General features: G+C 44.6%; 1 protein-coding gene across 1 annotated transcript in view; it reads left to right on the top strand.

Moving 5' to 3' along the window:
- The window catches only part of VWF (von Willebrand factor), a 215,415-nt gene that overhangs the window by 58,022 nt on the left and 143,156 nt on the right, over window positions 1-14,237 (top strand). The window contains exons 10-12 of the mRNA XM_007937087.2: window positions 6,804-6,940; window positions 7,632-7,770; window positions 9,102-9,202. Coding sequence (XP_007935278.1) covers window positions 6,804-6,940; window positions 7,632-7,770; window positions 9,102-9,202 — 377 coding nt within the window. The remainder of the gene's footprint in view (window positions 1-6,803; window positions 6,941-7,631; window positions 7,771-9,101; window positions 9,203-14,237) is intronic.

Genomic DNA, 14,237 nt, shown 5'->3' with positions numbered 1-14,237 from the left:
ACACTTAATTTAACATAAATAACACCCTGTGAAAGACTTAAAGAACTCTCTGAAAGACATAAGAGGTTGCTTCTATCACTTCTTTTAATATCTAAATACATAACTGTTCATTGTGTAAGATCTGTGAGCAATAGTTGATGAAATTAGGAACTTGGTTTATTGTGTTTTATCAGACTGACTACCAGATTAGGGAGTCTAACAATCACTTACTATAAGGAAGGCCATCATCCATCTATCCATCCATCTACCTACCCACCTGCCCATCCATCCATCTACCTACTCATCCAACAACTGTTTGAACACCCACTGTGTGCATGATGGAATGCTTGGTCTGGGCAGACAATATGATACCTGGCCTTCTATTCAAAATCTAGAAGATAATGTTACTGAGGATGAAAGACATTTTTCTGATGCCCTGATGGAAGTTAACCAGTTTCAACTCTGTGGTCTCCTGAATGATTTGATATTTTGCCAGTGAAACCACTAAGCCCTTGCTCTGCGTTCTCAAAGCCTTGGCTGTGACCCCCTTGCTTTAATTCTGGAGTTTAGCTGATCGTTGCCTCTCAGTCTATTTCAATCATGGCACATGGGTGTTTTCTACACATTGTCATGGTTCAGCTGCTGGGAGGGGTTGTCATTTGCCCCCGATGTGATGATTGCAGGTAGCATGTATGCTGGGAAGAGTGGAGAGGAAATTTTGGAAGGGGATATGCTTGGTTCTTCTATAAGGTAGAGAGCTGACTAGGGTTCTCAGCAGTTCCTGAAGGAACTGACATTTTGAGTTTTAGGAGTGTAGAATTGGATTTTGATTCTCTGGAGCAAGATGAAAGTGTATTGGTTATTTATTGCTATATAACAAATTACCCCCAAAACATAGTAATTTAAACAACAAACATTTATTATATCACAGTCTTTGTGTGTCAGGAATCTGGATGAGCCTTAGCTGGGTGCTTCTGACCCAAAATCTCTCACAAAGTTGTAGTCAAGCTATTGGCTGGGATTGCAGCCTTATCAGAAGGTTCAACTGGGAATGAGGGAGATCTGCTTCCAAGGTTACTCATGTGGCTATTGGTAGGCCTTGGTCCTTCACCATGTGGTCTTCTCTGCAGGGCTGCCTCCATGACATGAGTTGGCTTCCCATATGGCAAATGATATAAGAGATGAGAAGGAGCACCCAAGATAGAAGCTACAGTCTTTTTAAAACCTAATTTCTGAGGTGACACAAGTGAACAACTTCACTCCACACTCAAGGGGAGGGGATTACATGAAGATGTGTATACAAACAGTTGGGCACTATTAGGGCCATCTTATTTATTTATTTAATTGTATTGGGGTGAAAGTTTACAGAGTAAATTCACTTTCCATACAGCAGTTCAAACACACGTTATCTCATGACATTGATTACAATTTACCCCAATGCAACAGCTCCCCTCCCACTTCCTCCTCATAGTTACCTCTTCCCTGTGTCCATCCCTCCATGCACTCCTGCCCCCTGAACTGTCTCCCTGTGCATAAACAGCCCATCTTTCTCCCATGATTTTTCTCTCTAAGGAGTGTATCTACCCCAGGTACATGGTCAACTCATATGTCTATCTTTTGTTTGGCTGGAAGCCACAGGTGTGGGTTCAATTCCAGACCTGAAGGGCAGCTAGGGACCATAGTCTCAGTGGTTCCACCAGGCTCTGTCAGACCAGCAAATCTGGTCCCCCCACCACCTTTTTTTTTAAATTAGGACCATCTTAAAGGCTGCTTAGCAGAGAGTGTTGTGCATGGGTAATATGAAGGAGGAGAAAGTGCCCAGGACAGCAGTCTATATAGGGAGGGACTGGAGCTTACTGTGATATGCTCTGTTAGCCTCCTTTGCTCCCCACACATCTCTGCTTAATTAACCAACCAACCAACCAACCAGCCAACCACCCAACCAACAAACCAACCTGTGGCCATTGAGTCTATTTAAACTTATGGCATCCTGATGTGTTTCATAGTAAAACTGTGCTCCATAGGGTTTTCAATGGCCGTGATCTTTTGGGAGTAGATCACTAGGTCTTTCTTTTCAGGTGCCTGTGAGTAGGTTAGAACTGCCAACCTTTATGTTAACTCTTTGCACCACCAAGGGACTCCTATACCTCTATTTACAAGGTAGGAATTAGGGAGCCTTAGGCAAAATTATGGCTTCCCTATAGCCTGCAGATGTTCCTTTCTGAAGCCCTCAACTCTCCTCTCCCTCTGTAAAACACACTGCCCAGAGAAGCCCTGCTAATTTAGTTCCTACTGAACTATAAATGTCTGGTTAGGTTTAATGTGGAAGGGACATGTCTGTTAATAGAGACTATCGCTCAAATAAACAAATCCCTTTTTTCTTTTTTTTAAAAATTATTTTATTTATCATCATGATTTGGGTGAAAGTTTACAGAGCAAATTCACTTTCCGTATGGCAATTCACATATACTTTGTCCCATGACATTGACTGAAATTTCCCACAATGCAACAGTTCCCCTCCTACTTCCTTCCATGGTTACTTCTTCCTTGTGTCCTTCCCTCCCATGCACTCCTGCCCTCTGAGCTGTCTCCCTGTGTGTACACAGCCTTTCTATTCTTCCATGATTGATCTCTCCAAGGAGTGTATCTACCTAATGTAAATGTCAAATGAACAAATCCCTTCTCAAAGAACTTCAAACTCCTAGTGGAAGAATGTGGAAAGAACTTTTTTGGAGGTGGGAAGGTGTGAGTGGAGGGCCCTAATTCTATGAACATATAAAGGTGGCATAGTATTGGAATTCTGAGCATGGGCTCTGGACTCAGACCACCTGGGTAGGAATTCCAGTCCCACCACTTAGTAGCTGTGAGACTTTTGGCAAGGTGCTTAATCATTCAAAACCTTAGTTCCTAATCTGTAAAATAGGGCTAATAACAGAAGTTTCATCCCAGAACTGTTGAGAGGCTGTTGTTACTTGACATAGTGTATATTCAATAAATGTTAGCCGTTACCATCTTTGTAGAGCAGAGAGGCAGCTGTTTGGTTAAGCAGGATCCAAGAAGGATGGAGACACAGGCACACATCCAAAGGAGCAGGGAATGGGAGGGGTGGTGTGAGGCAGGGGTGTGGCTGGGGCAGGTGGAATAGGAGGATAAGATAGAGCTGGACCTTGGTGGCATGGAAGGCTGTTGACCTGCTCAGATTGGTTGGAGGGGAGACCTTGGGTTAGAGCTGTCTCTCACTGTTCAGATAATTTTGAATGGATTCTAATGTGGCCCTATAATTCAACTTTGGAATCTAAGTCCAGTCTGTTTTGAAGCCCATAGGATGGAAGATAAACCTGCATCCTTGGTCAACAAAGACAGTGATGAGTAAACCAGGGTAGATGCCTCTCCCATCTGAATGTGTGTTCCTAGATGCCCAGAGCTTGAAGGGGGCTCCTGACTCCCCAAGTTCAGAAGTGTCCAGTGGCTTGCCTTTGTCCATACTGGGGCTTCTGGTGTCACACCAGACTCCCTTCAGGTCAGGGCAATGAGTCTCCTTTCCCATCCAAGATGTTCTTCCTCCAGTCTCTTATGTGCCGACCCCATCATGTCTCTCTCGTTTGGCACATGCCCATGTGTGCTCTGGGTGAGAATGACAATAGATATAGCCCTAAAGAAATGAGGTCTCTGAGCAACTGTAGGAGCCTACCATGTGGCAGTATGGGGTGTGTCAAGTGCTTTGGGCTCTGGAGCCAAACTTCTTGTTATTTGATGCTGTCAAGCTGATTTTGACTCATAGTGTGTCCCCATGTGACAGAGTAGAACTGCCCCAGAGGGTTTTCTAGGCTGTAATCTTTATAGAAGCAGGTTGCCAGGTCTTTCTCCCATGAAGCCACTGGGTGAGTTTAAACCAACCACCAACCATCAACCATTCAGTTAGCAGTCAAGCACTTAACTGTTGTGCTACCAGGGTTCCTTAGGTTCAAATCCTTGTGGACTGTTTTGGGACCTTGGGCAAGTTCTTGAACTTCACCTGGGTTTCCTCATTTGTAAAATGGGGAATAATTACAAGCACCTCATAGGGAACAAATAATGATGGGAGCCACAGAACACTTAGAAATGTACCTTGTAGACTTGGTTGAGGTTGTGTTGTGATTTAGAGGCAGGCTTTGAAAAAAATTTACCTCAGGAGAAAGTCTGAGCTGCTTTGCTAAAAAGCCTGTGGGCTGGTATTTCGGTGTGCTGCAGGGAAATGAGTGGAAAACAATGATCTGAACAGAGCAGCCCCTTGTTAAGGACTCACTGGGGAAAAAACAACAACAAAAAAGTACGGTAGTGGTGGTTTGTTTACAAGCAGTAATATGCTTCCATCAGATGAGAGACTGATGTTTCTTCATGAGGGAGGATCCTTATGCTTGTAGGAGTGGATCTGCTTTAACTGCTAGGTGTTCTACTTTGTGCACTATTCTAAGTGTCACCTTCAGACATTTATTCACTGAACTCATTGCCCACCTACTGCCTGTCAGGGGCTGCCTTTTGCTGACTGATGGACTGGGGTTGTCTTTGGTGTCCTCTCTGAGTAGAGAGTGGGTCAGCTTTGCCACGTGGCCTGTTCTGGCTGACGTGCCAGCTCTGTGACCGGCTGCTACCCAGCTTCTCACTCTCCATGTTCCTGGAGTTCCTGTGCCTGCAGCTCTGTCCATCAGTTGTACCAAGGAGTTAAGAAGCACAATGCAATATTTAGACTTCTGATTCTGGAGAAACTTGGGAACATAAATCAGCGGGAGTCAGAACAGGAGATCAGATTAGAGGATTAGATTCCAGCCCTGACAGTTTTGCTTTCAGATATTTGCACATTTTCTCACTGACCCCTCTTTTCCTGGGCATTGTCAAACATAATAGGGGTCCAATTTCTTACTCAGATAAGAGTGCTGCTGAGAAAACATAAAGGTTGGGGGAAGAATTCCCAACCATTTTACTGCAAGAGGGTCAAGACATTTGACACCAGTGTCAAATGGTTTGTAGAATGGTGGTGACTTCTGAAAAATAACCATTTTAAAAAGGCTTTCCTGTGACATCACTGGGTTTGGAATTCCAGTCCATATACAATTAGCTGGGATGACCTCCACCCCTTCCTTGTTGTTGCATGTTTTGCTCTGACTTCCACAAATGGTGACCCCCATCCTGGCCCTTCTTGAGGGGTAGTGGGGTGGAAGGTGATACTGAGGAGAAGGATCTCCCTGCTTTTTCCTACCCTCCTCTCTAGGCCCATGCCATCCTGAAATGGTTCACTCTACCTCAGGACCAAGTGGAGGGACACTTACCAGGAGCCTGGGGCTGCTCCCCTACCTCTTCCTGCAAACACTATCAAACAGAACCATACCTGGACCCAAAGATGTGCAGTTTAGCCCTGTCCTGACCATGCCTGACAGCACAAAGATGGGCATGAAGGCGGCAGGCAGTGGGGGCCTGTGTAGCCCCTCATTGATAGGAGTAGAGATGGAGTCTCCCCTGTGGCTCTAGGCACCCCGATTCTGTGACAGCCCCAGCCCCTAGGGATTGACTGTAGGATTCTCTCTGGAGGGACTTTAGGTATAGGCTGGATCAATCCTACGGAGAACAGGTCTCTGCTGTTTGGAAGCAGAGTGGGTGGGAGGGAAGGAGAGCTCTTCCTTCATGGGACTGCCATAGTATGCATGCCTACTTTTCCTATAGAGCAGAAGGCAAAGATGAGAACAGAGAGAGGAAATACAAAAGGGAGGTTGGGAAGGGCTCCAGATGGCTAGTTCAGCTTTAATGTGTCCATTGTGGCCCTGGGGATGGGGTTGCCCTGAGCTGATTTGTGGCTGATGTAGAATCTTTGGAGGCATTGCAGAGACCTCCTTGTGGAGGACCCTTTCCTGGATGTGGTCTCTCTTGTCTGAGGTGTGTTTGGCCAGAGGTATGGAACCTGGGCTGGGCTATGGGGGGAGGATGATGGTGGTTGGGTTTGGGGTAAGTTTAGTGCTTTGAGTTATAGAGTGAAGGAGGGGAGTCCTCGTTCCTACCCACAGATGTGTCAGCCTAGACTTGTAGCTGGCACTGCAGAGCTCAGCACTGCCCAGGCAGTGGTGAGATCATGGGCAGATGGCCTCCTGGACCCCGATTGGTCCTGGCTGAAGTCACTGCATGGACTTGCCCATGAGAAGGCCTTCGAGCTTCCCTTCAGCTGGGGGTGGTGAAGATGGAGTCCTGCACTCTTCAATGCTGAGCTCTGGGAGTGTCCTGGCTTCATTCTTCCTTTGTCACCCCTCCTCTGGGCTGCCCTTTCTGCCTGCTTGCCTTTAGGGATTCTCTCAGAGAGCTCTCTGCATTGGAGCAGGCTGGGGCTGTATCCTGGAGCCACCTAGATCCCAGTTCAGAGACGGTCATGCAGCTTGACAGGCCCCTCCCTGGCTGAGCACTCTGCAGCTCTGAGGCTGTTGTCTGTGACTGGGGTGGCCCTGACCCAAGTGGGAATCACAGAAGTTGGCTGTGCTGAAAGCAGGGAAAGCAGTTGTAGACACAGGGTTGGGAAATGTGGGTTCTATTCTGAGCAATGCCACTGACCCAGTGTGATTTGGCTAAGTTAATTACTTCACTTAGTTTTCCCATCTATGAAATGAACAGAATAATCTAGTCTGACATCTTATGGTTGTGGGGGTTGGAAGTGACTTTAAGACCTCTGATAGAACCAGTATAGAACACGTCTGTGGAGTTTTGGCATGAGGGTTCCCTGCTCATATGTGCATTCCATCTTTGCCCCGACTAAGAGGGTTTCCTTTCTCCTCCCATTCTTCCCCTTTTTCTCTGTGTTCCTCCAGGTGAATGTCTGGTCACAGGACAATCCCACTTCAAGAGCTTTGACAACAGGTACTTCACCTTTAGTGGGATCTGCCAGTACCTGTTGGCTCGGGACTGCCAGGACAACTCCTTCTCCATTGTCATAGATACTGTCCAGGTGAGCTTTGCTAGTCCAGCTGGCCAGGGGGAAGCCTGAGATGGCTGGAATAACTTCCAGGGTGAGAGGGTAGCTCTCTAAGGGGGACATATGTGATGATTTTTTGTGCAGGAGGAAGGCCCCTTCTTCCAGACTACAGTTACCTCTCATTCTTCTGGATGCAGGGAGAAGGCATCCAGCCCTACCAATAGTACCTCCTCAGGGCTGCTCAGCTTGATAGCCAGAGAAGAGTCCCCTTTAGGCCCAGTCTGCTGCTCCCATGGCTGTACCACTGCTGTTTGGAGTTGGGAGATGATCAGGGTGGGGACAAGGTGGGCCCATCTCCTTTATTGAACTCTATGGTACATGTGTGTATCTGTGCCATATATATTTCTCTAGAGAAGAAAGCACAGATTGGGACAGATAAAGCATATAGGGGTAACACTGAGGATTGAAAACCCTGATTTGCTTTGGAACAACAGACCCAAGAAGCAAGAAGATGAGCCAGAGGCCTAGAGTTCTTATAAAAGGCCAGGCCAGGAAGGAAAAGGGTATGGGAAAGCTTAGGCTTAGTGCCTTCCTGTTGCACAACTTGAAGGGCCTCATTCACTTAGAATGTTCTGTAAGAATGGAGTTGCACAGTGTGAGAAGGCTGTCAGGGGTTGGGATGGCAGGAGTGTGGTGATAGCACTCTTCAATGTCCTCCTGGTAGTGTGCTGATGACCCTGATGCCGTCTGCACCCGCTCGGTCACCATCCGGCTGCCCCTCCTACACAACAGCCTTGTGAAGCTGAAGCATGGAGGAGGTGTTGCCATGGATGGCCAGGACGTCCAGCTTCCCTTCCTGCAAGGTAGGCTCCCTCCTCTTCCATCAGCTCAACCACAACGTCCCTCCTCTCAACACTGTTGATTGCTAAAGGCCTCCCCTCCTTTTCTGTGCAAAAATAATGTATTTTACTGTTGGAGGGGTGGTAGGTATTCTTGGCTTGCATCCCTGAAAGATAGGAAGGTGTTCTGGAGGAAGAGGATGAGAGAAGGGTCTGGAGGTGGAGAGGTTGCTCCAGGGTAGGGAAAGTGCACAGGGGAGAAGGAAGCCAAAAGTATTTTCACTTGACTTGTGCCAAAGAGGTGAATTGAGGATTGGGCATGGTGGTTCTACTTTGAGGCCAAAAAGAAACAGAGAGTGATGCTCAGAGATCAGGGAGTGACTGGTGATGAGTCAGAGCAGAGGATAACATTCAGGATAAGGCTTAACAACCTACCTCCCAGTGACTCTGCCCAGGTTGCACTGTGCCCTGTCAAAACCCAAACCAAACAACTTTTGCACAACATAACTCCCAGCCTTCACCTTCAAAGTGGCTCTCAAATATCTCTTCTCCTCTTCTCTATGACTTTCCAACAATCTAGCCATTCCATGCCAATTTTTTGAACGTCACACACTGGATACACAGCTTGTCTATGTATGTTTAATGCTGTGTGTGTGTCTCCCCATGAGAGGATAACTTCCTCCAGGATGAGGGTTTTGTCTTCTGTCTCTTCTCCACCTTCCTACAGCAACAAGAACTGCTCTACTTAGCTTTGTACAGTCATGTGCACAGAGTCGTGAGGACTGAGTAACTCAGTCTGGAAGTGGTGTGCAATGGTAGAAGGGCCCAGGGATGCTCTTGTGTCATGGGTTCAACATAGACACCCATCTCTTTGTTGTTGTTGTTATGTGCAGTCATAGCAACCCCTCCTTGGGTTTCTGAGGTGGTATCACTATGGAAGTAGATTGCCCAACTTTCCTTCTGAGGAATGGCTGGTGGGTTTGAACCGCCAGCCTTCTGGTTAGCAGTCAAGTGCCTTAGCCACTATGCTACCAGAGCTCCCACCCATCTCTTTAGGACAGACTAAAGTGAAGAATGCAGGAGTCTCTGCTTCCCTCTTGTGGCAGCAGGAGAAATATCATGTTACAGCAAGGATGCTGAGGTTTCCCTGGGGAACCTTGTTTGCACTACATCTACCCTGGTCACCCTTCCTCCTGAGACTTTCTTAAACCTAATAGGCACCCACATCTGCATCCTGACTCATTGACATTCACTGCTACAGTCCTTTGTGATACACCCTCCCCATAATACATCTGCCTGCCACTGCCTTGCCCTCTCCTCACTTCAGCCCATATCCTATTCCTGCTTGGTTCTAGGTGACCTCCGCATTCAGTCCACCGTGATGGCTTCTGTGCGCCTCACCTATCAGGAGGACCTAGAGATGGAGTGGGATGGCCGTGGGAGGCTACTGGTGAAGGTGGGTCCCTTTCAAGTCTCTGCCTCCCACAGCCCAATGCTGACAAAGTGTTCCTTGTGCTCTGGCAGAATGGCTCTGATTGTGGGAGAAGAATTTCTTTCTCCTTCATCCCTACACCCCCAGAGTGAGGAACAGGCATCTCTTGTTTTTGAGAAGCTGGTGTTTGTTTTCTGTATGCCCCTCATTCGCCCTGGGGATTCTCATTTCTAGGGCTTGGGGAACCCAAGGATCTCCAGATGGGGACAAACTATTGTGGGGCAGGGGAGATTTCTGTACAACCTCCTGGCTGTAACATGGCCTGGAAGTGAGATATGTTCCCCTGGGATGCCCAGATTGAAACTCACAGCCAAAACCCTGTGTTATGCACCCTTGGGAAGAAAGCCTCCCTGCTGCTGTGCAAAGAACTCCCAAATTTCTCACTCCATCACTGGGCTTCTTTAGTCCTCTTGTTCTCTGTGGTCCTCAGAGAACCATAGTTTGATACCAGTTGCCATCAAGTGGACCCTGACTCATGGTGACCTCAAGTATGTCACAGTAGAAGTGTGCTCCTTAGGGTTTTCAGTGTCTTATTTTTCAGACATAGATTGCCATCCCTTCCTCTGAAGTGCCTTTGGGTAGACTTGAACCATCAACCTTTTGGTTAAGGAGCTAAATGTCAACCATTTGTACCACCCAGGGAATCCATGTTTAGATAGCAATCCATATTTTTCACAGGGTTCCCAGACAAACATATGTTTGTTTTTCACTTGGAATTTCCCTGGTAAGTGGGAAGTGTAGGTAATATCACTGCCATTTTATATATAAGGCAATCAAGGCTTGGGGGAGGTAAAAGACTTGCTCAGCTCGACACACTTGTTGGTGGCAGAGTGAGGGTTTTTTTTCCCACCAAAGCCAATGGTTCTCACTTTTTAGTATCAGAAAATCTTTGCACTCTAAAACTTATTGAGAACTTCAAGATCTTTTCTCTATGAAGGTATTTACCATATTACTCACTGCGATGGAGTCGGATCTGACTCATAGCGACCCCTCCTTGGGTTTCCGAGGAAATATCACTATGGAAGTAGATTGCCCAATCTTCCTTCCGAGGAGTGGCTGGTGGGTTTGGACCACCAGCCTTCTGGTTAGTAGTCAAATGCCTTAGGCACTATGCTACCAGAGCTCTTATTTACCATATTAATTTACTATATTAAAGACCCTTAAAAATAAAATAATGACCTCAACACATGCTGCTATACATAACATTTTTGGAAAAAATATATTTTCCAAAACAAAAACAAGTAGTGACAAGAATGGTTTTACATTTCTGTATGTCTCTTAATATCTGGCTTCATAGAAAACAGCTGCATTTCCCATTTGCTTCTGCATTCAGTCTTGCAACATTATATGTCATGTAACTTTTGAAAAACCACTGTGCGCTGGTAAGAGAAGAATTAAAAAGGCAAATAATGTCTTTTTGATTTGAAAATGTTGTTGTTAGGTGCCAGCAGTCAGCTCTGACTCATAGCAACCTTATCTATGCACAACTGAACGAAACACTGCCCCGTCACGCCCCATCCTCACAATCATTGCTATACTGGAGCCCATCATTGCAGTCTCTGTATCAATCCATCTTGTTAGGTTCCTCCCCTTTTTTGTTGACCCTCCACTTTACCAAGCATGATATCCAGGGAATGGTCCCTTCTGACAATGTGACCAAAGTAGGTGAGACGAAATCTGGCCATTCTCAATTCCAAGGAGCATTCTGGCTGCATTTCGTCCAGGACAGATTTGTTCGTTCTTCTGGCAGTCCATGGTACTTTCAGCTTACCTCACAAACACCACAACTCAAAATCATCCACTGTTCTTCAGTCTTCCTTACTTGTCCAGCTTTCACATGTATCTGAGGTGGCTGAAAATACCATAGCTCGGGTTAGACACACCTTAGTCTTTGACGGTGTTGCTCTTCAGCCCTTTAAAGAGGTCTTTGGCTGCAGATTTGCCCAGTGCAATATGACATCTGATTTCTTGATTGAAGCTTCCATAGGTGTTGATTGTGAATCTGAGTAATATGAAGTCTTTGACAACTTCAGTCTTTTCTCCATTTATTATGACGTTGCTCATTGGTCCTGTTGTGAGGATTTTCATTTTCTTTATGTTGAGGTGTAATCCATACTACAGACTGTAGTCTTTAATCTTCATCAGGAAGTGCTTCAAATCATCTTCACTTTCAGCAAGCAAGGTTTTGTCATCTGCAGATTCCTCCAATAATGATGCCATGTTCTTCTTCCTATAGTCCAGCTTCTTGGATTATTTGCTGTGCAGACAGATTGAATATGATGGTGAAAGGATGGAACCCTCATGCTCTCCATTCCTGATTTTAAACCGTGCAGTATCCCCTTGTTCTGTTCACATGACAGTCTCTTGGTCTATGTACAGGTTCTTCATGAGCACAATTAATTGTTCTGGAATTCCCATTCTTCTCAATATTATCCGTACTTTGTTATGATCCATACAGTTGAATGCTTTTGCATAGTCAATAAAACACAGGTAAACATCTTTCTGGTATTCTTTGCTTTCAGGCAAGATTCACCTGACATCAGCATTGATATTCCTTGTTCCAATTTCTCTTCTGAATCAAGCTTGCATGTCTGGAAGTTCCCTGTCAATATACTGCTGCAACCATTTTTGAGTTATCTACAGCAAAATTTTACTTATATGTAATATTAATGATATTGTTTGATAATTTCCATATTCTGTTGGATCATCTTTCTTTGGAATGGGTGCAAATATGGATCTCTTCCAGTCAGTTGGCCAGGTAGCTGTCTTCCAAATGACTTGTCATAGACAAGTAAGTATCTCCAGCACAGCATCTGTTTGTTGAAACATTTCAATGGGTATTCCATCAATTCCTGGAGCCTCTTCTTCCTTCAATACCATTCGTTCTTGATCATATGCCACCTCCTGAAACAGTTGAACATTGACCAATTCTTTTTTGTGTAGTGACTATGTATATCTTCTTTTGATACTTCCTGCATCATTCAATATTTTGCCCATAACAAAACTAAACCAAACTCACTGCCACAGAGTCGATTCTGACTTATAGTGACCCCGATTGGATTTTCAAGCAGCAGCCACTCGTCAGAAGAAAGGTTGGGCAATCTACTTACGTAGTGATACCACCTCAGGAACCCAAGGAGGGGTCACTATGAGTCAGGTCTGACTCGACGGCACATAACAACAACAACAACAATTCTTTACAGAAGTAGATTGCACACTCTTTCTTCCATGGAGTGGCTGGTGGGTTTGAACCACCAGCCTTCTGGTTAGCAGTCAAATACCTTAGGCAGCACACCATCAGAGCTCCTTCTTTTGCCCATAGTTCTTTCAATATTGCAACTAAAGGCTTGCTTTTTTTCTTCAGTTCTTTTCAGCTTGAGAAATGCTGAGTGTGTTCTTCCCTTATGGTTTTCCAACTCCAAGTCTTTTCACATTTCATTCTAATAATTGACTGTCTTCTCCAGCTGCTCTTTGAAATCTTCTGCTCAGTTCTTTTATCTTGTCATTTCTTCCATTTGCTTTAGCTACTCTCCATTCAAGAGCAATATTTAAAGTCTCTTCAGACATTCATTTTGGTCTTTTCTTCCTTTCCTGTCTTTTTAATGACCTTTTGCTTTCTTTGTATAATGTTCTTGATGTTCTATGATGTTTATCCCACAGTTTGTCTGTTTTTTGGTCATTAATGTTCAATGCATCAAATCTATTCTTCAGATGGTCTCTAAATTCAGGTGATATAATCAAGGTTTTATTTTGGCTCTCATAGACTTGTTTTAATTGTCTTCAGCTTAAACTTGAACTTGCATATGAGCAATTGATGGTCTATTCCACAGTTAGCTCCTGGCCTTGTTTTGGTTGAAGATATTGAGCTTCTCCATTGCCTGTTTCCAGAGATGTATCAATCTGATTCCTATGTATTCCATCTGGCAAGGTCCAGGTGTATAGCAGCCATTTATGTTGAAAAAAAGTATTTATAATGAATAAATCATTGGTCTTGCAAAATTTTATCATGCAATCTCCAATGTCATTTCTGTCACCAAGGCCATATTTTCCAACTACCAATGATTCTTCATTTCCAACTTTCACATTCCAATCACCAATATATCTTGATTACAAATTTGGTCAATTTCAGATTGTAGAAGTTAATAAAGATCTTCAATTTCTTCATGTTTGGCTTTAGTGGTTAGTGTATAAATTTGAATTATAGTAGTATTAACTGATCTTCCTTGTGGGCACATGGGTATTACCCTCTCATTGACAGCATTGTACTTTAGGATAGATCTTGAAACGTTCTTTTTGACAATGAATGTGACACCATTCCTCTTCAATTTTTATTCCTGGCATAGTAGATCTTTGCTGGTATAGAGAAATTCAACTGATTTTTGTATGTTGATCTTGTACCCTGCCACTGTGCTAAATTTTTCAACAAGTTCCAGTAGTTTTCTTGCTGAGTCTCTTGGGTTTTCTATATAGAAGATCATATCATCTGCAAATAGGGATAATTTTATTTCTTCCTTACCAATTTGGATGCCTTTCATTTCCCTTTCTTGCCTTATTGTCCTGGCTAGGACTTCAATACAGTGTTGAATAGAAACGGAGAGAGGGGGCATCCTTGTCTGGTTCCTGTTCACAAGGGGAATGATTTCAGTCTCTCCCCATTGAGAATAATATTGGCTGTTGGTTTTGCATATAGGCCTTTTATTATGTTGATGAATTTCCCTTCTATTCCTATTTTTCTGAGAGTTTTTTTTTTTTTAAATCAGGAATGGATGTTGGATTTTATCAAATGCCTTTTCTGCATCAATTGATATGATCATGTGATTCTTTTCCTTTATTTTTACTTATGTGATGGTGCAAAAACGGCAAGGAGGCCACATGTTCTGACCTCCTCTAACCCTACAAGGGGAAGGCAGGATTACCAGCAGTAACCCAAGGCCTATTACTGCCAGGCCAGACATGTTGCCTCCCTCCAGTCCTTTCTCCAACCGTTCCTCCCAGAGCA

Source organism: Orycteropus afer, unplaced genomic scaffold, assembly GCF_000298275.1.
Source record: "Orycteropus afer afer isolate SDZICR_OR568_19922 unplaced genomic scaffold, OryAfe1.0 scaffold00040, whole genome shotgun sequence".
In the NCBI taxonomy this organism is placed as follows: Eukaryota; Metazoa; Chordata; class Mammalia; order Tubulidentata; family Orycteropodidae; genus Orycteropus; species Orycteropus afer.
This window is presented reverse-complemented; position numbering and strand designations above follow the sequence as displayed.